This window comes from Carassius gibelio, chromosome A5, assembly GCF_023724105.1.
Source record: "Carassius gibelio isolate Cgi1373 ecotype wild population from Czech Republic chromosome A5, carGib1.2-hapl.c, whole genome shotgun sequence".
Taxonomy (NCBI): Eukaryota; Metazoa; Chordata; class Actinopteri; order Cypriniformes; family Cyprinidae; genus Carassius; species Carassius gibelio.
The window spans coordinates 28,806,838-28,831,884 of NC_068375.1; the positions used below are offsets into that span (position 1 = coordinate 28,806,838).

A 25,047-nucleotide genomic window follows, 5' to 3' on the forward strand; every position below is an offset into this window, starting at 1 on the left:
CTGTAAGATTTTAATAATGCATGATTCTTTGTCAGTCTCTCTTGCTATGAAAAGTTCAATTCTGTATGATGTATTCAAAACATTGTTATAATAATGCATTTAAATCAGTCCACCAGGCATGAAAAATCTGAAAATATTAGCATAATTTCAATTACTGATACCATTATTTAAGATTATTATTATTATAAAAAAAAATTGTTTGCGTTTCCTTGCATTTTTTGCGTTTTATATTTACGATCAGTTTGTTGGGTCTGTCTAAAGGCAGAAAATCACTTTTTTCATATGCATAAAGATATTATCAATACAGTCTAAAGAAAATATGATATGGGAGACTTGTTCATTTCAGACTAATTAGCAACCAAACTACTAAACAGTGGGTTCCTTTATATTTTCATTCACATTTTTGAGTGATGATCATCATTTTTGTCTAAATAATTCAAGCCAATTTTCACAAATAAATGTAGTGTAATTTAGGATCAGCTTCACCATCTGGGCTTTACAAATGTTACTTGTCCCTAGATGGCAGCAGCAGACCACAATCAGTCACATTCCAATATGAAATAACGGTTGCAATACATTAAACAACATGATAGCTTTATGTTGTGAGGTCAATCGCATCTCTTTAATTCTTGACACTCAAAAGAATACCTGACTGATCTCTATCACCTTAGTATTCTGTTACCTACCGTACCTTGTTGCTGTCAGTTCATTAAAGATATCTAGGTCTGGCTAAAAATGTGTATCTTTCACTGTCATTAGCTAAGATACCACACACACACACACACACGCACACACACACACACACACACACACACACACACACACACACACACACACAAACCTAAATAACAAAAAGCCAAGAGCTGAATACTAAATTTCAGGCACACTGTTATTAACCATAGACTTGACTTTAAATGACAAGATCATATTAGATTCCTGACAGCTGACAAAATGCATTGATGCGCTGAAAGATTTCAGATAAGATTATGAAAGCAGCAAAGGAAATACCAAATCATACGGACTTCAAACTGTCAACACTCTCAAAGTGAAATTGAAACGGTTTCGTTTAATCTGAAAAACAACAATCAAAAAAAACGAACAAAGCAAAAAAAAACATCCTTTCAATTTAAGATGAAGAAAAAGAAGAAACATCGTCAAGGTTTTTTGTTTTTTTTGGCTGTATCTCTCAGCGTGTTCCTGAGTGAAAGTTATTACAGTGGATCACTACCACACTGAATAGCAAGTAAAGTTTACATTGTGCAAGACTATGAAGATGATTCATTTTCTTGTTTATAATGATTGTGACTGACACGATCATTCTTTGGCAGTAGACATCTTGTTCCTTCAAGGATTCTGTCCAATAGCATTTCATGCCAATGACAGTTTGTTGTAAAATGGGATTCAGTGGATGATGAATAAAATCTCAAATTCGTCATACTTATCCTCTTCTATATTCATTAATATATGCAGATTGCATATTGAATGACATGCACTCAAAATGTAGATTCAGACAGAATCTGCGCACCTTTTTGAACTGAAACTATATGGAAATCTGATGTTTGTGGCTGCAGATTCCTTGTGCGCCTTTCTCATGAGCCACTGGTTATTAGAAAAAACAATTACTTAGGAAAAAAAGGAACGTGCTACCAAGCTTCTTCTCAGAACAGAACAGAACAGAGCAGTAGCAATAATTAACCACTTTCCTATTTCAACTGCAAGTCTGAATTAAATCTTGATGTTCATATTGGTAGAAACAGTGATGCATGGCTTGAGCAGATAGTGGCTGGATAAAGGCACAGCGTGAGAGACTTCTTCCCCTGGCCTGTCACCTGGCCCTCATTCTTGCAGTTTGAAGTGGAAGCTATTTGTGCTCCACTGGGTGAGGTCACAGTTTAGCATGTTGCGCTCTGTAAAGCTCACGTTTCCCTCTCGGTCGATGAGGATGACTGTATTGGTCCTGAGATCAAAACAGACAAAAATATGACATTGAACAAACTTTAAAATTGGAGGTAAAATAGAAAGTGCAGCATGCATTGTTTGAGTGTCACCATTCTCAATGGAGAGAGAAAGAAGTAAGAGTAGGAATAGCATGAGGGGACCTTGTGCCGTATCCTGGTGAACGCACACACACTGCAGACAGGGCTCGGAGTATGGCCTTACTGAAGCCCTCACCTTGACGTTCCTGTGCAGGGTCCGGGGTGTTTCTGGAAAGAGCAGAGGTGAGATTCTTACGACTGTAGTGTGACAAGTCATGCTGGTGCTTTGATAAAGACCAGAGCGTTTTAAGAAAGCAGAGAAATTCTACAAGTAAACAAGTATTTATTTCTTTCCTGAAATTGTTGATAAATAATAATAAAAAAATACAGTGGTGTGTGTATGAATCCACACATAAGCACTACCATTCAAAAGTATGGGGTCGGTAAAAATTTAAATGTTTTTGAAAGAAGTCTCTTATGCTCATCACAAATTAATTTATTTAATAAAAACTAAAATATTGTGAAATTTAAAAAGACTGGATTCTTTGATAAATATAAAGAACAAATGAACAGCATTTATTTGGAATAGAAATCTTTTCCAGCATTATTAATGTCTTTACTGTCACTTGATCTAATCAACACATCCTTGCTGATTAACAGTAATAATTTCTTTAAAAAAAAAAATCCATACTCCATACTTTTGAATGGTACTGTATATAGGCTATACTTAGTATATATACTAACTTTATAATACTTACCAATTATCTGCAATGCTTGGAAAATATAAGTTTTAAGAACTGACACAACTGATAGGTCTTGTTTACTTAAACATCATAACTGGTTTTAAATTAATTACTCTCACTGATGAATACATAATTATGTTATGAATGCAAACCGGTCCGTAATGTCTAATCAGACAGCTGTTTCACCCCCATTAATGCATCTACATGATCTAGAAGGTCAATGCTGACATGGGAAGGCAATCTGTTTGTCACTAATGAATAAAACTCCCTGGAGCCCCCGCTCTCACTTCCATGACTTCAAACACAAACAGAGTAATACACGTGACACTGTCTCTGAAAACTTACAAGTGATCAAATAAAAAAAGATATCTGTGCTAAAAATATTGAAAAACAACTATGTGGCCAGTATGTGTATTTTAATATCTAAATTCATTATGATATGCTGCCTGCATTCACCTTATAAAACCTAAGAAAAAAAAGAAAGACTTAAAAAATGATGCTGCTTGTGCTTCAGGATTCTATAAAGTAACTTTTTTAATAATCCATTTGCTTTGTGTCTCAAGTGCTTCTTGAGGATCAAAAAGGACGGCTGCTGGTTTGATTGTTTAAGAAAGATAAAGGTAGATGGAAGATAAAGAGAAACAGAAGAAAAAAGCAAGAGAATACTAATTTTCATAATGGAGTGCACACTTACAGCTCCTCATTATTGAGGATATGGAGCAGTTCTTGCACTAAGCCATCAGGGGACAGTGTTTTGTTCACTACACTGGTGAACAGCCGTTTGCCGTGCTGCAGTTTTCTCCACGGAGTTTCCAGAAGAGAGTTACTCAACCCATAGATTCCTGCTGAAACAAACACAAACATCCATCACTTCCTGTGAGCTTTGAGTGAGACACACCCACCAATCTGTTGCTGAACGAGTGAATTATATACAGTAGGTGTAACACTGCAAACAGCAGTGCTTTATGGAAGACCACTAGTATCTGAACACAGAGAGCTAACTGAGGGACTGAACAAACCTGCTTTGAGATGAATGGGCTCTGAACTGCCCTTGTTTCCATAGTAACACAATGTGTCTTCATTGGTCCTGCGTCCAACAAAACAGCAAGAAAAAATGAGTTAGTGCTCACTGCTAAAACACAATTAAACATCTTTACAGCTACTTTTGCATCATTTGTCATTGTAAACACAGAAACAATTCACATAGTTATATAATGCATATATACATAGAACTGTAGAATAAATAATAAAGTAGCAAAACATGCACAAACAAACCAAGTCATTTATCATATAAATATACATACAGGGCCCTATCATACACCCGGCGCAATGCGCCGTAAGGCCCGGCACAAGTGTTTTTGCTAGTTTCAGCCAGAAGCAGTCCTCATTTCCACATCCTGTACTGCTTTGTTTAAATAGCAAATGCATTTGTGCCCATGGGTGTGCTGGTGTTCAGCTGCATTGCTGGCGCGTTGCTATTTTGAGGAACTGAAAATAGACTGCGCCATAGACCAACTCAAACCTGGTCGAAAGTCTGGCACCTATAGGAGGGGGCACAACGCGTGTACACTTTGCTTATTACAACTAATACAACTGGCTTTTAAAGGGGATGGGAGATGAGACTCTGATTGGTTTATTGCACGTTATGCCCAAAAAAACACCCATTACTCATAGGTACAACATTTTTGGATCATGCGCACCGATTGTTGTCCTGTCATTAAACTAGCAAAAGTTGTGGGAACGTTAGGGGAAGTCGTGTCCTAATGGTTAGAGATTTGGACTCCTAATCAAAAGGTTACGAGTTCGAGTCTCGGGCCGGCAGGAATCGTAGGTGAGGGAGTGAATGTACAGCGCTCTCTCCACCCTCAATACCACGACTGAGGTGCCCTTCAGCAAGGAAGCCCCAACTGCTTTAGTTTAGGGTTACACAGTGCAAATCAATACATTCTAACTAATATAGTATCAAAGCTCACAAAACAAGCCATATCTTATACACACACACACACACACACACACACACACACACACACACACACACACACATATATATATATATATATATATATATATATATATATATATATATATATAAACATTATACAAACATTTGCCACATGCTGTTAAAGACAGATAGATAGAAAGATAGAATGAAATAACGACAGATAGAACGAGAGTAGAACAGACAGTCTCTATCCTTCATTAGCTCATGAAAGAAATCTTCCTAAATCAGTCTGTAATTAGGGAGGAGAGAGAATCTCCTTTTAGTTTGTGTGTATGATCTCAGTCACTAAATCATAATCACAGTTTATCTGATTAGACATGTTCCTGTTTTCATACACATGAATCAAGTGGATGGATCCACAATGAAGCTCATTACTCCTGATGGAATTATGGAGATATAGCCGTGTGTTTCAGAGGACATTTTATTGGCCAAGGAGACACAGGAGGAAGGCTATGAAAGGAGAAATGGACAATTTAGGGTTTTTGAAAGCACTTTGAGAGGGACATCAATAATGCTGGTGGAACAGTTTGGCAGCGATGCCAATCCACGACGAAGAAAAAGTCAGACAGCGAGGACGGGACTTCAGAAGCCTCAGAACTCTGGAGACTAGACGCTGTTGTATATGTAATAAGAATAAAATAAGTATGCAGAATGCTGACTTTCAGTAAAATCACATCTGTTTTAAGAATCGTCCAGTGAATGTTTATTACACAAAAAATAAACTACATTACTGTGGCGAGTGGGGCGGGGCCGAGAGGCGTGGGAACGAGGAGTGAGGCCAGGTGTAGTGATTGAAGATGAGCTGCACCTGCGCCCCACCGCCAGTATCGAGTCCCACGTAGGAGATGGAAGGATATAAAACTGGAGCGACGACCGTGAAGGACGAGAGAGGACCAGGCCTGGGACATTATTTTATGTGTTTGGTTTTTATTTGTGCGCGTCAGTCGCCGTGAGGGGCTGACGCGCTGTTTTGTTTATTTTTGAATATTAAAGTGATTTTTGATTGTGCGCCGGTTCCCGCCTCCTTCTTCCCGATGAGTATGGAGATTTTATCGTTACAATTACTTTTTTGGAGGATTTACTGTAGTGCAATGAAGAGATTACAGAATTTACTTTCTCTCTGTATTCAGTTTCATTCATTTACAAGCTCAACATTGTTTATATTATATACTTATTCAATGATTACCGTATTTTCCGGACTACCGGACTTCTTTTCATAGTTTGGCTGGTCCTGCGACTTATAGTCAGGTGTAACTTATTTATCAAAATTAATTTGACATGAACCAAGAGAAAACATTACCGTCTATAGCCGCGAGAGGGCGCTCTATGCTGTTCATTGCTCCTGTAGCCTACCACTGAAAACATAGAGCGCCCTCTCACGGCTCGGTTTTCTCTTGGTTCTAAATAAATGCGACTTATAGTCCAGTGTGACATAAATATGTTTTTTTCCTCGTCAAGATGTATTTTTTGACTGATGCGACTTATACTTAGATGCGACTTATAGTCCAAAAAATATGGTAGCTCTGGTCCGGGATGATGATTGGTCAATGTAACATTCCAGACATGCTAAAATACATAATATAGTAAAAGTAATGACACAAAACAACTGTAACAACTCTTTATATTTTGTGCCTTATTGTTTAAATATACATAACTCCCCAGTCTATTAAAATAACTTAATTTGAGCAAACTACTCTGGCACACACAAAATCCCTTCTAATAATGGCCTTATCTATCTCCACTAATGCAATAATTGCACTGAAAGACTCTAAAAACTCTGGGGCATAAGAGCCAAATAGCCTTCTAATGATGTATTAATGCAGTACAATAATTGCTAGAAAACCAACAATCAAGTTACAAATGAATTTTGTCCCGGAGACCTGCTTTTATTAATATTATTTTACAAAATAAACTCAAATAGTGAAGTTACAAGATCTAAGCAAGGTGATTTCGTACTGTGATTTGGACCAGAAAGATCAAGCCTTAGACAGCTAAAACAGCCTAGTCAACTAGTCAGCAGACAAAAATCTTTCACACCATCTATCATACCAACATTCAGAAATCTAATTATAACTAGACTCATAACAGTTACACTATCCAGCTAAATCCATAAATTCCATACACAATATACAGTAACATAATAATTATAATAAAGAGAAAACAAATCCAAATTAGAGATTAAAAAACAGTAATCTGGTTGACATCAGAAAGTTGTGGAAATACCGAACTAGTAATGTTTGCAGCTCCATTTTAGTAAATGGTCTTTTCTCACTAGGGATGAATTTCTGAAATTTACAAAATGAACACTTTAATCTGCAATGATCAAGAAAACTTTAAAACTTTTTAGAGCATATCAGCATATTAGAATGATTTCTAAAGTATCATGTGACACTGAAGATTAGAGTAATGTCTGCTGAGATTTCAATGGTGCCAAGAGAGAATTGAATTGTAGTGCTAAGCCTGATCTGAACAAGCAGAAAATTTTTTCATTGGGCTGAAATATCATATAAAACATGAAGCAATTATCAGTGTTGTCAGTCACATCACTGTAGAGAAACAAACAAATCCTCTTTATTCTTTTTGAAAGGCCGTCTCTATTTACAGAAGACAGTTGTACTGATTTCAGCACAAAATGCCCGTTGTAATTCCTCAGAGTTTATCTGGACCTGTATCATTTTGCCCTTTGTGGCCAAGGAAAGAAAGGGAGAGTCCGATAAGCTCAATAATGATCTTGTTTATTAAAAGGGTAAACAAATGAATAACACTCCCCAAGGATATCGACTTCTGTTTCATTACTGGGTTTGGGAGTCTGAGTGGCCTTTCAATGAATTTTCCGTTTATAAATATAGGCTTGAAGAGACAAATGGACAGTCTCTCAGATGACAGCATGGACTTAAGTAATACATCACTACATTAGCAGACAGCCTTTCAGAAACCAAAATGAAGGGGTCTCTAAGACATGGCTAACTACTGTGATTAATGTATCTGGAAGAATTAAAATAAATAAAGAGGACAGTTTTCCTTAAATGATAATGGTCACAACAGAAAAAAAAAAACATGGAAAATATTAGTCACCCTAAATAAAAAGGTAGGAGATGAGAGTTTTAAGTGCATCCTAATATCTAAATACACATAGTAGCATCAATCAAATCACTGAATACTACTCAGCTATATTGTATGTGTTTATTCCGATTGCTGTTGCTCATGTTATGGTGAACTGTGAATGTACTCTTAGGCTACTAGTTTGTTAATGCAAATAGTCTTCCTGATACACAATGAACCACCATTATGGTATTATTCGCCCAAAAATAATTAATTATTTCAATAAACGTCATTATTTTTGACCTTTAATATGTGAAATCATGAAACCAGTCTTCTTAAATCGCCTCAAATTACTATGTTCTGAGACAGTCACGCTGCTGGAAACACGCCATCTGTTCGGACTATATTCTAAACAGATTTCTTGAGCTTTGGTTTATGGAGAGCAGGTGGCACCAGTGCCTGCTGTCCCTCTTGAGGACCTCAGAGCTTAGACAGTATCACCACTGTCATGTCATCCTCATAACAAATGATAAAGAAAGGGTGATCATGAAAGAGAGGCACTTCTGTTTAAGTAACTTTTAGAGTTATTTCTCAAAACTTAGCAATTTTTTAAACGGACTTGATATATGATGTTAGCACCAAGTGGTTAGAATTAGTGGTCGACCGATATTGTTTTTTTGACAGCCGATGACGATATCTTTGAAAGCAGGTGGGCCGATAACTGATATAAAGCAGACATAATTTTTTTTTTCATATTTAAGAAATCTGAAATCATTTGACAATGGATTAAAAAAATAAATGTGTAAAATAAAAATACTTATACTTTATAATACTATGCTATATTTAAGTATTTTTAAATAAATATTTATTAAAAATATAATAAAAAGGAAGTTTTTTTTTAGCTAACAGGGCACTCAGTATTCTGGTAAATTTGTGTGCATTGTGAATCATGTTTTTCAAATAAAGCCAGGGGTAACTGTCATTTTACATAGAGCACACAGAGAAAATGACTTGAATATGACGGTGGGCAAATGCATGAAGTGCAGCAGAATTTGAATTCATGAGTTTAAAGTTTAAAGCATCCAATTCACATGGACTGACTGTCACGTAGAGAACATGCGATCATGCTGGATACACATACACACTTCACAAGATCTCAGCTGGATTCGACTAAATTTGCCAAGTTTGTGAAATTAAATATTCATTAGTTCCTCAAAGATTTTTTAAATGATATCAATGCTTATTTGCTTAATGCCAATGGCAAACGAGAAAGTATTATAATGTTGCCTTTTTTATTACTAATATATATAAAATCAATCATAATAATACTTTTTGTATATATTTTAATTCCTTTGTTTACCTGTTTTATTGGATTATTAGACAGACTTCTATCCGTATTAGGCAGAGCTGTTAACAATTTCGGTAAACAAGAAAGAGAATATAAGCACTGTGAGCTCAGACGCTGTCGTTTTTAGCACCATCAAAATACAAGTCCTGCCTTGAAGACATCGGCCGAGCAGAAAAACTTATCGGCCGACGCCAATATTTGAAAAATGCCAAATATCAGCCTTGTTGACCACTGGTTAGAATTAGTTGCAAGTGGTTTTAATTAGTAAACTGACATCTGAAATGTACATGATTTAACTGGATTTAACTAAAAGACTGGGGTACGAATGCATTACATTATCATTTAATTTTCTTTCTTTAAAAGTAAGAAACAAAAAGCATTTCAGATTTTATTACTTGACAGCATTTTTATCAATAAGCCACTTCATTAAATGTCTCATTAAAATGATCTTTTAGAGTCTGATGTACTATGATATCTAAATTATGACTGTATTTGCCACTAAAACTCCAACAAATATAACAAATTTAAATCAGAAACAAAAACACCACACAGTTTAAACAGAAACAGAAAACACATATTCGAATAAGTTTGCATTTAAATGCTTTCACAAACTGTGGAAAATCGCTAACAGTAAACCATTTATGATTTATTCTATGTATTCCCCATTTAAGCAAGGTTATAGATAATGAAAAGAGCTAACCAAGATTTGCCTTCCACCACTCACCTGAAGTCAGCAGTAAGGAGATTGAAGCCATTATATGAATGAGCTTCTGAAGACACTTTTCGGAGGTATGCAAAACTGTCCAAGTTATCCATCAAATATTTGGACACCAGAGAACCTGAGTAAAAATGATAAATGCAGACAAGCATGCATCAATAATCCAATTTATTACCACCACGGATTGCAAAAGAGGAAGAATGGGTTGTGAACTGCTTGGTGAAGGTCATTTCATTTCGTTCACTCTCAAGTAAATCATTTAGGCATATTTAGAGAACTAATTGTTCAAATTAATGCAATTTGTTGAACAACATGTACTGAGGCATATTACTCCAGCTCTTGCACGCAGCTGTTGTGTACAACCATCCAAATAACAGCTGGGTTGTTTGCATTATATTTAGGGACATGGTTTGGGAACAGAGGGGTGGGGTGTGTTCGACATGCTTTTGATGGTAAGTGCTAGCGAGGTGTCAGCCTATAAAGAGGCCCTGAAGAACCTAAACAGACACTGGAGTGATGACAGTGAGGAGTCTTGTTCAGCTGAGTGGAGATCTGCAGTGAACAGCTGTTCACGTCTCCGGCCTCACCACCCATATGCAATCGTTTATGTGAACATGTCAGCAATTATTAAGAATACCACAAATTAAGGCAACTCCACTTAATATTCGACCTAACTACTTTAGCATTGTGGTTTATGGGCAAAAAAAAACAAAAACAAAAAGCTAGATAATTAGAATAAGGTTTATACTGGAGCAGCAAAATTTAAAAACATAGGTGAAAATGTAAAAAATTTGCAATGATGTGTTAAAACTAGGGTCATTTTAATCTCAACTGATCTGAGGAAACATCTATTAAACATGGAAGTACTCTGGTGGTGCATGTGGATATTACTTTTCATTTCTTTTCTTTTTTCATTTCTTTTTACATTATTATAATTACTTTTAGTGTTGCTTGCAAAGACAAGTATCTCTGGTTTTATTGCTCTCGGTCAAAGGGTTGTTGTAAAACTCTGATGAATGTTACTTTAAAATCATACCGTTTTTCATGAAGTGTGCCATGACTTTGAAAATTTCTATAAACCCAAGTCCTATCCAGGGACCAATCAGGCATGGGCTCTTTTGATTAAGATGGTTTAACAACCAACCAGAATATCCAAGAAACCACCCAGCAATACCCTAAAAACCACCCAGATTACCCTAAAAAAATAGCAAGATGCAAAAATCCGCTAAGAAGGCAAACCGCATAGCATCACCTTTCTAAGACAGACCAAAATTCAAGTCCAGTGCCAGGCCATATCTAGAATATTACAGAACTATTATAAAGAAATTGTGAAAAATGCGGCCATTTCTATCATCATCGGTGAGTTTTGCGCAGGCAAGCAATATTCACATTTTCTTCAGAAAAATGTAAAAATCTAGTTATTGTTATTATTTCATTTGCTGATTTGAAAATCTAATTTATTTTTTATTTTGTGAAAAAGTATTTTGTCCCTTTGGGCTGTTTTTACTTTCTCAGCATTCTTTGGTAAAATCTGTTTTTAGCTTTATGCTTGTATATTATAAGCCAATACATAAAAAAAGGATTTGGGTGTGTGCATGTATAAAGGTTTTGGTTGCATAAGACTCTTCGGTATATTAGTCCATAATATATGTTTGCATATAGCAAATGTTGATGACTATTTATTTACACACACACACACGCCTGTTTACTTGAACAGAAAGTACATGGATGATGAAGGCTTTTCAAAATATGCTACTATTAAGAGTAATTTGCCAGGGTAATAAATTGATTAAGTGCGTCTAATCAACTGCTCAGTAATAGTAGACAAGATTAATACAAATGGGTGAAAGATCTGCACTACCTCTCCCCTGAGCATCAGGATTTTGCCGTGCATCCAGGTAATTGGTCAGTGCTGCCAGTTTCCCTCGTCTGCTAATTCCCAGCCATGATCCGCCTTCCTTCCCCTCTTCCAGGTCCAGACCTAATGACAGAAAACAAAAAAAAATCACATTGTGATTCAATGTCGAAGTGACATTAAATCCTGTCTGCTGGCTATAATAATAAAACCAGCAGGAGATCAGATTTAGACGTACCGAACAGGAATGTTCACTGAGAATGACCTGCACTGAAAGTTATAGAATAATATTTTTCATCTTGATACTGAAAAGAAAAAGTACTTCAGAGGCCCAAGCACACAGATCTAGTGCTTTGAAGAGGAGAAATTCTGAACAACTGAATCACTCAATTCTACCAAAAACAACAGCGCTATATAGCTTCATGCAAAACTACAAAGTAGAATCATAGAGTGACTCATATTTAGTGATAGGCCCATAAAAAAAAAAGTGACATGACATTCAGCCAAGTATGGTGACCCATACTCAGAATTCTTGCTCTGCATTTAACCCATCCAAAGTGCACACACACAGAGCAGTGAACACACACACACACACACACACACACTGTGAACACACACCCGGAGCAGTGGGCAGCCATTTATGCTGCGGCGCCCGGCGAGCAGTTGGGGGTTCGATGCCTTGCTCAAGGGCACCTCAGTCATGGTATTGAAGGTGGAGAGAGCACTGTACATGCACTTCCCCCACCCACAATTCCTGTCGGCCCGAGATTCGAACTCACAACCCTTCGATTGCGAGTCCGACTCTCTAACCATTACTGAGGCATGATGCAAGAGACTTAAACACAAAAAAATCTAAGAATGATGTGCATCATGCAGACAGCCAAACAACTGGCTCTATGAGACACAATAAGAGCTGTGTTTAAGCAAAAGACTCTTAAAGGAACTCTAAAATATTGGAACTCCGTTATATGCAGTTTAGACAAACTCTCCTGTAAAAACCAACATCTGAATTCCTCATTGACACAGCAAAGTCAATAAGTCCCAGAATGTTGGCGAGATAAAAACTGGACTATGGATAGTAAATATTTGTCTAATATTTGAAAAATAAGACTGATCTTTACCGCTGAGGATCTCATTGTTGCTGCCCCAGAATTCTGCAGCTTTGGATGGTCTGCTGTATAACTCGTCTCTGTTAGCAGCCAGAATAAGCCTGCACAAAAAAATGATGAAGGTTGACATCACACAATCTCTTCTTTCACAGTATCCTTCCTATACAATCATACTCATAACATACAATTTCTATAATAACACACATCACTATAATAGAGCGCTATTAGAATCATCCTTACAGTCTCATAAATGAGAAAAACTGTAATGCTGTGCTTTGTAATGTGTTACCCGTGGATACTGGACATTATGTTAACCAATAAAGGGCTGATTTTCAGACAGACTTCCTGTGGGAGGGGGAGAGATGGAGGCTGGCACCGTTGAATGGGCTCAGAGGTCACATGTACACCTAATTGTGTTTATCTCGTGCTGATCCCAGGAGAGCACTGACTGCTGTGCCAGCTATAAACCTAAGGCCCAGAGAAGACTCAGCTGTGATGCTGAATGCTACTGTGCATTGCTTTATTGTCTCTGCTCAGGCCTGATGCTCTGTAGATGCATCTCATGGAATATTAGTTTATATCTTGCATGTTGAACTACGTAATTTGGGGTCCATGAGATGTCAGGCACCTGTTAAATGTCAACCACACACTCAGTAATAAATCTTTTTTTTTTTTTTTATAAACGTTAAAATACTTTAACAATTATAAATTAAAAAGCAACTGGATGAAAGGACTGCAGGATCACCACTTCTGAGTAGTGGTCGACCGATACTGATTTTGATATTGATTGTCAATGTCAATACAGGTGCATCTCAATAAATTAGACAGGAATGTCATGGAAAAGTTAATTTATTCCAGTAATTCAACTCAAATTGAAACTTGTTAATTAAATATAATCATTGCACAGACTGAAGTAGTTTAAGTCTTTGGTAATTTGGCAACTTTTAATTGTGATGATTTTGGCTCACATTTAACAAAAACCCACCAATTCACTATCTGAACAAATTATAATATTTTATAAGAACAATTAAAAAAGAAAGAAAAATTCAATTCGGCGTGGCATGGAGGTGATAATTTTTTGGCACTGCTGAGCTGGTATTGAAGCCCAGGTTTCTTTCACAGTGGCCTTCAGCTCAACTGCATTTTCCTCTTGACAATACCCCATAGATTCTCTTTGTGGTTCAGGTCTGGTGAGTTTGCTGGCCAGTCAAGCACACCAACACCATGGTCATTTAACCAACTTTTAGTGCTTTTGGCAGTTTGGGCAGGTGCCAAATCCTGCTGGAAAATCAAATTAGGATCTACAAAAAGCTGGTAAGCAGAAAGTGGCATGAAATGCTCTAAAATGTCTTGGTAAATGGGTGCAGAGACTTTGGTTTTCAAAAAACACTATGGACCAACACCAGTAGATGACATTGCACCACAAATCATCACAGACTGTGGAAACTTAACACTGGACTTCAAGCAACTTGGGCTATGGGCTTCTCCATCCTTCCTCCAGACTCTAGGACCTTGGTTTCCAAATGATGCACCTTGGTGGGTCAATGTAAACACAGTGGGTTGAGTGAATGTTAACTGTCAGAATATAGAAAAACATGAGTCAAAAGTTCTATGCATTAAGTCTTGAAGTCGAAACGCAGTTAATTTCTCAGGCTGCACAGGTTTGTCATTCTGCCTTCCAGTCCAATCTCACAGAAAAGTCAAAAGGTTCACTAACTACTTAACAACAGCATGGAGAGTCACATGTCCACTGTATTTCCAGCCAGTGGAACCTGACAAGGTGACAGAGAAAAAGAAATCAAAGAGACAAAGAGTGATGAAATATTCCAGAGGCTTCTCAAATTGATTTGCAATGGTTGATGCACCCCAGGAAGATTTGCTCTGTACTGGAGACAGCTGGCAAAGCAGAAAAGCTCCTTTCCATTTGAAAACAACTTATATTGACTTGACAATGTCAATTATGCCAGACCCTGGGCAAGGTTATCACCCTCTTTGTCAGCCCAAATGGAGATATATTTATTCTCAATGAAACAGAAACATGACAAAAAGATGACTGGACACAGAAAGACCTGAAAAGAAGTCAAGGGCAGATGAAGAGGCAGTTTTGGGAGAGCAGAAGGGAGTCCATGAGTGATAGACAGTCAAACAAACTCTTTCTGTGACAGATAGAGAGAGTGACAAAAAATTATTGTTGTGCTGGATGTTCAATCAATTCCTTCTGGATGAAATGAAGTCCTGACTCCCACCCCATTAAATATCTTACTTAATTTTTAAATAAACATATTAAAAGTGTGGTCAGTTTTGAAAAAAGTATCTAATGATTACATTTTATTGTATATATTGTAAAATATAAATTCAAAATATTATTGTAGTTAAGTTGAATTATTAGCAGTCATTACTTCAGTTATCAATGTCACATGATTTTTGTTTTATCAATGCTGATAAAAAGAAATGCTGCTTAATAATTTCTTGTGGAAATGGTAATGAACAAAAAGTAAAAGAATAAAATAAAATACTATTTATTTCACATAAAATCTATGGAACAACGCAAAAAATAATACATGCAAAAGTTTTCTGCTCCCAAAAATTTGAAAGAAGGAAAATGGGATACAAACAACAATTCATGCTGACTTTAAGAAGACATACGCATTTTAATATAAAAGAAATGGCACACTTCACATTTAAAGGTTTCTTTAAAAGACTCTTCAGAAGCTATAGGCTTTAATGTCAAGCATACTTTCATTTGTTGCATTTAAGTAATATTTTTATGACTCCCATCTAAACTTGAATTTCACTGCACACACACACTTTTTTTTACTTTCTTAATCTTTCTTTACACACACACATAAAGTGGCATCTTACTCGAGTTCAGTGTCTGTTCTATATCTCATGTTAGTTAGCATCACAATAATCAATAATGTCATTTTTAATATCCACGTCATCAAGGAAAGAGAAATGAGCACCATGGCAAATGTTAAGATATGTCAAGAGCAGGAGCTTTAGATATGAATATCAGCTCTAGGTTATACGGTCTCAAACAGTTCTACACTAGCAGAAACTAAATTTATTTTTATCCACATTTTCTTAAATTTAAGATGAGCTTAAATTTCAGACTGTGTTGTATTTCAGGATCTTTCAGTCTCTCTGACAGGTTCCATCTGTTCTAAAGAAAAAATATTAGTGCTAAGTGGATCTACTGTAATTAGTGATATCAAAGTCATCACAGCCACATATAAGTAAACTGACCCAGACTTCCGACCTGTTTCCTCTCAGAGGGATTTTGGAGCATGCTGGGAATGTGAGGTCAGAGGTTAACATGATGAAAATTAAATGGTTCCAAAAAGATGTTATTATTTCCACCAACCACATGTGATGTGAGGCAGGTTGATTTTGAACTGTAATGAAAATTGCAATAATTGTGCACGTCTTCTGGGTATTGAGGCAGAAATCCACGTTGATCTCAAAGGCGTTTCTGCTTTTAAGTTGCATTAATGCCACTGACCATAATTAGGCGAATCAGTGTATGAGCTTTTTTTTGGATGCCAAATTGTAGCTTCTGTCAGTAAAGTACGCTCAAGAGGTCAGTGCTAATGGTATGAAATAACAGTTGAAGCCCATATCAGTGTTTTACCGATCCTTTTATCTTGAGTACCCACATAGACCCATAAGAGCGTACCATCATGAACACCACACTTGAACTTAGGGATATGTAAAACTACATATTTTTTACAAATCAAACAATTGATTGATTGGTTGCCTGAGTGACTTTCCTTGACAAAGTAAAACCCTGTATAATCACGATGGTTTTCAACAGTGGCGGTTTCTTCATTAGGGCAATTGGGCGACACACCCCCAAAGGAAAGGTGTATTTTTCTTTTACATTCAACCACAGTGTTACGCCAGCTTCAACTATTCTAGACTGTTTGTGTTTCCTCCAAATAGTCCAATCAGCGTCGACTTGCGTTTTGTGTAGAACTGCCTCTTTTTGGGCAATTTCTGTCAGACTGAGAATTGCCCCGAGTGCTCTCATAGACTTCCATTCAAAGATAATTTTTTTCGAACTGCAGGCACTGCAATGCAATCTCAATGAGTTCCGGGAGAGCTTTCGTCATTGTGCCGTAACCTTAACTTGTGCAACTGTTGGTGGGAACAGTGACATCCAATAATATTTAAAAACTATTTTGAATTTTAACAAAAAAAAAATAAAATTAAATAAAATTAAAACTAGATTAATATCTTTATCAAATGTGAAAAAAAAGGAAGAGACGGGGACAGCTATGCCAATGTGAGCTGAACTTGTCTGATATCATGGCGAACGTTACCTCAATGCAGATTAATTCTATTGTGTCATTGAAAGAATTTCCTGTCAAAATAACAGCATTCCTACGGAAGTCTTCAGCTTTTAAGAAGAGCCAGGTTTTTCCGGTAGTGGGTGGAGTTAATGTGCAAACGGCAATCTCATTGCCTGGCGTTCACCTATTATCATCCCTGTTTTGATTGCAGCAAATCAGTTCGATCGAATGCACAAAACCTAATTAATATTCATGAATCCAGCAGCTCATTAATCCTTAGTAATAATTAGTGTGATTTATAGTTCTTATTAATAGAAATAGTACAATTATTATCTTAGCAATATTTATTTCTGTTTGTTCCCTTTTTTTTTTTTTTTTTTTTTTTTTTTTTTTACAGAAACACTGAATGACAAAAGCACCTCCAACAGTCCAGTTATAATGTTCAGTTAGGCTAAATGACTAATATACATTTTAACATTTTATAAAGTTCTAATTACTAAAGTCATATTATTAAATAATACTTCATTATTATAAAGCTTGACTGACTGGCGAGTATTCTAAAATATTTACTAGCCAAGGGCGATTCAATTGCCAAGTTGCCCGTAGAGGGTTGATTTTGGTTCACCTGACCTCAACTAGACATGATTCTTCAGGGTCTTCACACAAGATGAATTCTTGGGTTCAAAAACAGGTGAAGGAAAACAGAACAGACAGAGTCTCAAGATGCACTTTGGTCAATAAGGATGAAATATTTATACCTTGACATCCCATCTTACAAATGCAGGCAGGACATTTGTGAGATGTAACATGTTGGTAGAAGATGTACAGTAAAAAGATGTACAGCTTAATGCACATAAATGTACCAGAGGATGAATTTAAAAATGCAACTATCAAAAGAGGGTTTAATTAATAAACAGCAAAATAGCACTGTTGTCAAAAGTATTAAAAATATAATATACAGTACCATTCAGTCAGTAAGTTTTTTTTTCTTTTAGGAAATTAACTTCATTCAGCAAGGATGCATTCAGTTGGTAAAAAGTAACATTGTAAAGATATTAAAGATTTCTTTTTCAAATAAATGCTGTTCTCTTGAACTCTCAATTCAACAAAGAACCATAGCTTCCAGAAATATACTGAGCAGCAGCTCAGTTTTCAACATTGTTAATAATAAGAAATGTTACGTGAGTTTAAACTGCAATAACGTTTCATGAAATTAGTATTTTTTACTGTATTTTCTTATCACATAAATGCAGCATTGAGACACTTAAAAACATTTAAAAAATTGTACAGTCCCCAAACTTTTGAATGGTGAATCTATGAATCTATAAAATCTATATAGCTAAAATCTGTAGAACTAGACAATCTTACTAATCACTTAGTCCAATCATTGTTGAACAACTACTGACACATTTTAATTAATATTACACTGAATTTTCTAAAAAGGAATTTAAAATATACTGAGATTAGTTCTGATTATTATTTTATATGATTAATAAACTTTAGACAACCCTATTATAAGTCACAATTTCTGGTCTATAGGTATATAAATTAACAAAATTCAAACATTTTTAAATACCCCTTTGATCTGCTCAAGCACCCCCTTGGCTATGCATATTCCTTGTTGGGAACGGATCCAAGCAAATTGCAATGTTGCTAGGTTACAGGATGCAATACAAGCAGAAATGCACTCAAACATCTGTGTATTCTGTAATAGTGCTTACACATTTACCTGATTATGGTACTTACATTATTTATGAGTAATGTTAAAAAATTATGTGATAAAACCCTGTCGTATCAGCAGCCAAATAAAAGCTGTTTTATTGCACATGGAACAGGACGCTTCAAGGGGACCAACATGTTGAGATCACATGACCAGCTAAATAATACTCCTTTCTTTCCTGGACACAGGAATCACTGTGAGCAATATTTATTATATATATATATATATATATATATATATATATATATATAGCACACAGAAACCGTTTGCTTTTCCATAATTCAGCATCCACTGGACAGTGTCAAAACAAGGCAAATTAGGCCACATCAGACTGTGCAACATCTTTAAAAGCTGAAATATGGGAAAAAAAATATATATGTTTTAGGTGTACGTCAACACTTTATACTTTTTCAGCATTTATAAAAAAAAAAAAAAAAAATCTGACAGTATCAAACATCATCTTGTTCCCACACATGTGCAAGAACTTTGCATATCCCTATTTGCATTGAACAGATTGACAGAAAAGCTTCTGGAAGCAGGTGCAATACCTGTAGGCATTTTTGGATGCAGGCCGAGGGTCAAACTTCAAGAAGATGATGCACATGAGGAGGTTACTGATGGCAGGAGTTTTCAATCACAGTGAGGTCAGAGGTCAAAGCTGTGACGTGCTATGTGCTAGACGAAGAGATGAAAGAGAGGATGAATTTCGGATAAGAGGAGACAAAAGCTGTGCTTGTAAGCCAGAGGACAACCTTGAAAGGGGATCAATCAAACTATTCCAGCAACAGTTCTTACTTGTATCTAACAAAATCTCAATCTTTAGATAAAATAAAACTGTAATCGAATAGAAAGATTATTAATATTACAAGCGTCTTAAAATAATATTATGTGTATACATGTATTCCATTAGACACAGATTAACTTTAAATTTAGGCCTTTGTACCCCAGTGTGCTTTATTCATAGAGAATGATCCAGTAGGTTTAAAGTCAGGCTTATGTCCACTGAGAGAAACTGTATGACAGCAGGCTAGCAGGAGCCTAACAAGCTAGCAAGTGGTCGTGTGGATGGAAGACAGCGCACAAAAACGAATACAATTTCGAGCTTGTTTTCTTTTTAGTTTATAACCGGTTATGTTATATATTACTTACAGATCCATGTGTTGTCAATGATCACAATTCATTGTGCCGCTACTGTGAGAGGCAACCTAAAGCACATGCTAACTGTACAAAAGGGCTAAACCAACCTCGCAGTGACGTCTGCAGAGAAGCCCGGCGCCGATTGGCTAAAACTGTTGTCAAAAATAGGAATTTTCTGGACTGTTCTGTTTATTAATAAATGTGCAAAAATATATTCCTTATTATTAAATGATATAGATTCAATAAAGATTATATTCCATTGATAAAAGACAGATATTATAAATAATTATATAATCAGCTGTTATATTGGAACAAGAATTAATTTAGTTATTTTTATCGATTTGAATTGAAACACACTGAATCTGATTATGATATAAGATATATTTGTTGACAGTGATTAACCAATGACCCAATAAACAAAGTTTATTTAATTGTATTTCAAACCATACTAATAATACTCAAAAAAATATTAGCCTACTCTTTATTATATTGCCAATGACATTAGAACTGCTTCCCAGGGTCCTGTACCATGAAGGTAGCTGAACAAATTCAGAGTTACAGGATTAGTTTTGAGTTGACAAAACCAAACCTCTCTAATCCGGCTTTGTTGGTACCATGATGCTGTTCATCAACTTTCTTTGTCAACAAAGGCTTTGATCCATAGTTTGTGGAGCATGTGCACATGAATGTGTGACATCACTGGCAAACAGCCAATCACGAGCCTTGCAACACAAAGCAAGATTGATTTACTTCTAGCGAGTTTAGCGATTATCATGTTGGAAGTAGAAAAAAAATCAAAGAAATCTTTCTTTCTTTCTTTCTTTTCTTTTAAATGCCATACCAGCTTCTTTTTTACCAGTACAAATGTATGTGTCATTTTTGAATCTCCTATTCTGCATCTTGTATAGATGACTTGATTCCAACGATTCTCAAAACAAAGATTATGTTTTTTCCTCACATCAGGATTTATTTCATGCAACTTATTATTTAGACATTGATCCAATTCTGATTGCTTATTTCTGATGTATTTATTTATCATTTGTTTAAAGTCTGTAAATGGTATACAACACTTTACTAATTTTGTGGATAGTGCTTCTTTTGCTGCATTGTCCGCTTTCTCATTGCCAGTAATTCCTGAGTGTCTAGGTACCCAGCAAAAGTAGATGTTAAAAGCCTTTGATATGAGCAATGATCATTTAATGAAGATCTTGACTACTGTTGGATGATCAGTTTTCATATTTTCCAGTGACTCCATGATTTTGAGTCCGTCATTATTAAGAATTTCTTCTGTGAAGACGTTTCAATAAATTTTAATGCCAACAATAAAGCATTTGCTTCTGCTGTGAAGATTGAACTCTGATCTGGAATACGTATACTTTGATGTACTTAATTCGTTGCAAAAGCTGCCGCTACCTGGTTTGCAGATTTGGATCCATCTGTGTATATTAGAGTATGCTGGGGATAAATAGGTCTTATTTCTAAAAATTGTAGCTGATAATCATTTGGATGTGTTTCCGATTTTTGATTCTTTGATAAATCCAACAAAATAAAGTTGTTGTTTTTTTTTTGTATCCCAAGAAGGAATTTTGCAAAAGTGTGTTTGTTCCAAGATGTTAAAATCTACTTTGAGTTTTTTCAGATGAGGTTTTATACATAGACCAAATGGACGGATATGATTTGGTTTTCTTTCATACATTATTGAATACTGGGCTGAAAAAACTGCTGGATATGAAGGATTTCCTTTATTAGTTTTTAATTTGATTGCATATTGTAAGGCCAACTTTAATCATCTGTTTTCCAAGGAAGGTTCATTGGCTTCTACATATAAACTTTTAATTGGTGATGTTCTATAAGCTCCCAAAGCTAGTCGTATGCCTTGATGATGTATAGTATCCAAGGATTGTATATATGATTTCCTGGCAGATCCATAAACAATGCTTCCATAGTCCAACTTTGATCGGATTAGAGTTCTATATAAGTTCATAAGCGATGTCATATCTGCTCCCCCATTTAGTTTTGGACAAAACCTTTAAGATGTTCATGTCTTTAGCACACTTCTTTTTAAGTATTTTAAGCATTTATGTGGAATAAGGGACAGCTAAGTCTCCTTTGGGAACTTTAATGGGAGTTCCATCCAAAAATAATTCTGGTTCATTATGCAGTGAACAAAGTTGACAAAAATGCATACAGACAGTTTTTGTTTGTGAAAATTTAAAGCCATTCCGTATTGACCATGAGAGAATTTTATTTATTTTTAGTTGGATTTTTCACTCAATAGTGTTTATATGCTTGCTTCTATAACAAATGCAGATGTCATCTACATATAAACTACACAAAGAACATCAGAACCAATAACCTGAGTAATAATGTCAATTTTAATACTAAAAAGAGTTACTGATAAAATACTTCCTTGAGGTACTCCAAGTTCTTGTTTAGGCAAGTCGGACGCAGTATTGTTTACCTTGACTCTAAAAATTATATTTGAAATAAATTTTCCAATAAAAATTGGCAGACGACCTCTAAAATTTAGTCGATACAGATGCTTTAACCCTTTAACTGCCGCTCGACCAAATGGTTGAGCACATTTTGAGTCACTATATTTTATTGAGAGGAGTACCTAACTTAATTCAAGCTGATTGAGTCATCTCTACCATCTGGTAGAGGTATGTTAAGCCAAAAAAAATCAACAGCATTTGTCACAACACTTCTTCTTTGATGGATGTCAGAGAGAAAGAAATCACTCCTGCCATGTAAACTGTTTTTGGTGAAATTTTGCAAGGTAAGCATATTTTTTTGACATATTACACTGTAAGAGCCCTAACTTTACAAAATTATTTTACTTGGTGCCATGAAAAAACTTTAGTATGTTTTCAATAATTTTTCAAAAACGTGCTCAACCAAATGGTTGATTTGTCACTTTATGGTAAACATAGAAAAGCTAAGCTAATGTTTTAAAAATTATGGGACGTGTTGGAAAAAAAATACATTGAGTGTGGTAACTAATGACATAAGGAGATAAGAAATGCAAACAAAAAATGCTTTTTTCTTGGTGGGGCAGTTAAAGGGTTAAGATTCCATGCTTCCAAGTGGTATAATAGGCTTTTTCCAAGCAGCTACAGCATGTTCTTTCTTAATAAACACATCATAGATATAGCTTTCAAGACTAACAAGGTGATCTGTTGTGCTTCAATGTTTCCTAAAACCACATTGGTCCTTACTTATAAGTTGTTTGGATTCCAGGAACCAGACTAGACGATCAATTACCATCCTCTCCATAGTTTTACATAAACAACTGGTTTAAGCTAGGTCGATAATTTATAGGATCACTATGGTCTTTTCCTGGTTTTGGGATAGGAATAATTTCTTCAGCTTCAAGGCAAGAAAATTTGATATTTCTTGATATCCAAATAGAGTTAAAAGTTCTCAGAAGCCTATTCAGAAAGAGGTGAGGTAAGTTCTTTATAAATTGATAGTGAACTTTATCTGGTCCAACTGCTGTATCATAGGATTTCCCAATGGCTTGTTGTAGTTCTTCCATGGAAAAATTCAGATTGTATGGCTAAATACAATCGAAATAAATTATTTGAAATAATAAAAAAATATCGTTCTCTTGTTGAATTTGGAATGTTCTAAAAGCAGGAGAACAATTCTCAAAAGATGAATTATTTTCAAAAGTTCTTGCTAGAATATCTGCAATATCTTGTTTTGAAGTCAGGAGTAAATCATGTTGCTTAATGTCCTTCATTTTCCGTATCAAATTCCAGATTTTGGTTGATGGAGTACTAGGTGATATACTGGCATCAAAACCTCTCCAGCTTTCCTTCTTAACTTCATTGATAGTTCTTCTTGCTTTTGCTCTTGCAATCTTGAGTTTAATAAGATTTTCAGTTGATGGATGTTTGTAGAAATACTTTCAGCTTTTTTCCCCTTTCTTTAATAACTTCTTTACATTTATCATCAAACCATGGGAGTTGTTTAGATTTTTTGTTTAATGGTGTGTTTGGGACTGTATAACTTGCAATAGACATTATAGCGTATCTGTAAAATTTTCCAACTGTCCTCCACAAAATGTGTAAATCTCTCATAACATAGAGCTTGAAATTGATACCAGTTAGCTTTTTTGATTTTGCATCTTTGTGGTTTTTTTTTTTTTGCTTCTTCTTTTCCTCAAAAAGCTAATCGAGCAACTAAATCAAAGAAATAAGTAATAATTAGTGAACACACCACTCACATTTGATTATTTTTCCCTCTAATTTATATTAATTTAGATATTTATTTTGCAGATTTGCCTGTTCAATATAAACAGATTTGTCTATTTGAAAACGTTGCAATATATGTCTGTAGAGTGTTTTACCAGAGAGATACATGGCTGTAGGCTAATCAGCGCACTTGTAACGTTTGTAGTGTGCAAAGCCAGCCTCGGAAGAATCCAATAACACTAAGAGGGTTTTTGTTGTCTGAATTGAAAGCATCGTAGCATTTTACATGTCCCTTGTTTACATATAAGCTGATGTATTTCCTTTGAATAATCACACGACTGATTTGAAAAAGTAAGCAGTGAGGTTTTTTTTCTCAGAGATGCATGAAGCTAATCGTGGAATCATCCGCTGATACTGTTGACAAGTGCTCTGCTGCTGCTGTCCCTTCAACTCACTCACACAGTGGAGACAGGTAAGATTACTCAGTCTTCTTCGCCTCTATATACTTAATTTACGATCATCTAAACTCGACATTTAGAAATACAACACCAAAAGGCAAAATGTGTAGCAGTACTGCATTCGCTTTAACGCGTATCTTAACTGATCGAGCGATTCGCGTATTACTGTCTTTCAGTTGAGAGCAGATGCTTGGCTGTATTTACAGATGCATTTTGCTTTAGTGCGTTTGTAGATATCGCATCATGAGCGTTTGATTTCAAGCATTTGAGAATGTATCACTTGTCTATAGTTGATATCTGATAGTAACAGTAACATGCGCGCACAATGAGGTGATGCTGGTGACATGGAGCCCTTTAATTAATTTGACCGTGATCGTTTTGATTGTGATTATAATGCATAAGGAAGCGTTTATCAGTGTTCTCACACACAGAAAAGTAAATTATGCGG

At 35.6% G+C, this 25,047-nt stretch overlaps 2 protein-coding genes across 4 annotated transcripts in view; one reads left to right on the top strand and one right to left on the bottom strand.

Annotated features, from left to right (window-relative positions):
* Positions 1-1,046: 1,046 nt before the first annotated feature.
* LOC128010219 (transport and Golgi organization protein 2 homolog) lies at positions 1,047-20,076 on the bottom strand. Of its 2 annotated transcripts, none has more exons than XM_052593001.1 (9): positions 19,955-20,076; positions 19,354-19,480; positions 12,806-12,894; positions 11,691-11,810; positions 9,836-9,950; positions 3,739-3,806; positions 3,414-3,561; positions 2,100-2,204; positions 1,047-1,957 (listed from the first exon to the last, which is right to left on the bottom strand). In XM_052593001.1, exons 2-9 carry the CDS (start codon positions 19,407-19,409, stop codon positions 1,837-1,839), a joined length of 822 nt encoding a protein of 273 aa, XP_052448961.1. In that variant the 5' UTR covers positions 19,410-19,480; positions 19,955-20,076; the 3' UTR covers positions 1,047-1,836. The 2 variants fall into 2 exon arrangements, with proteins under 2 accessions (XP_052448961.1, XP_052448960.1); XM_052593000.1 differs by having other exon boundaries at positions 3,414-3,564; positions 19,955-20,068.
* A 4,485-nt stretch (positions 20,077-24,561) lies between these two features.
* Positions 24,562-25,047, top strand: part of LOC128010245 (splicing regulator ARVCF) — a 200,852-nt gene continuing 200,366 nt past the window's right edge. For both annotated transcript variants that reach the window (XM_052593005.1, XM_052593010.1), the window contains exon 1: positions 24,562-24,613. The gene's annotated coding sequence lies outside the window, so the exon portion shown is untranslated. The remainder of the gene's footprint in view (positions 24,614-25,047) is intronic.

Bases quoted from the DNA above. Each gene is read 5' to 3' on its own strand.
- LOC128010219 (XM_052593000.1), bottom strand. From the start codon at position 19,409: ATGTGCATCATCTTCTTGAAGTTTGACCCTCGGCCTGCATCCAAAAAT. The intron at 11,811-12,805 runs GTAAAGATCAGT...TTCTGTCATTAG, and splicing joins CAACAATGAGATCCTCAGCG to GTCTGGACCTGGAAGAGGGG. The intron at 2,205-3,413 runs GTAAGTGTGCAC...TGCTCTTTCCAG, and splicing joins ATCCTCAATAATGAGGAGCT to AAACACCCCGGACCCTGCAC.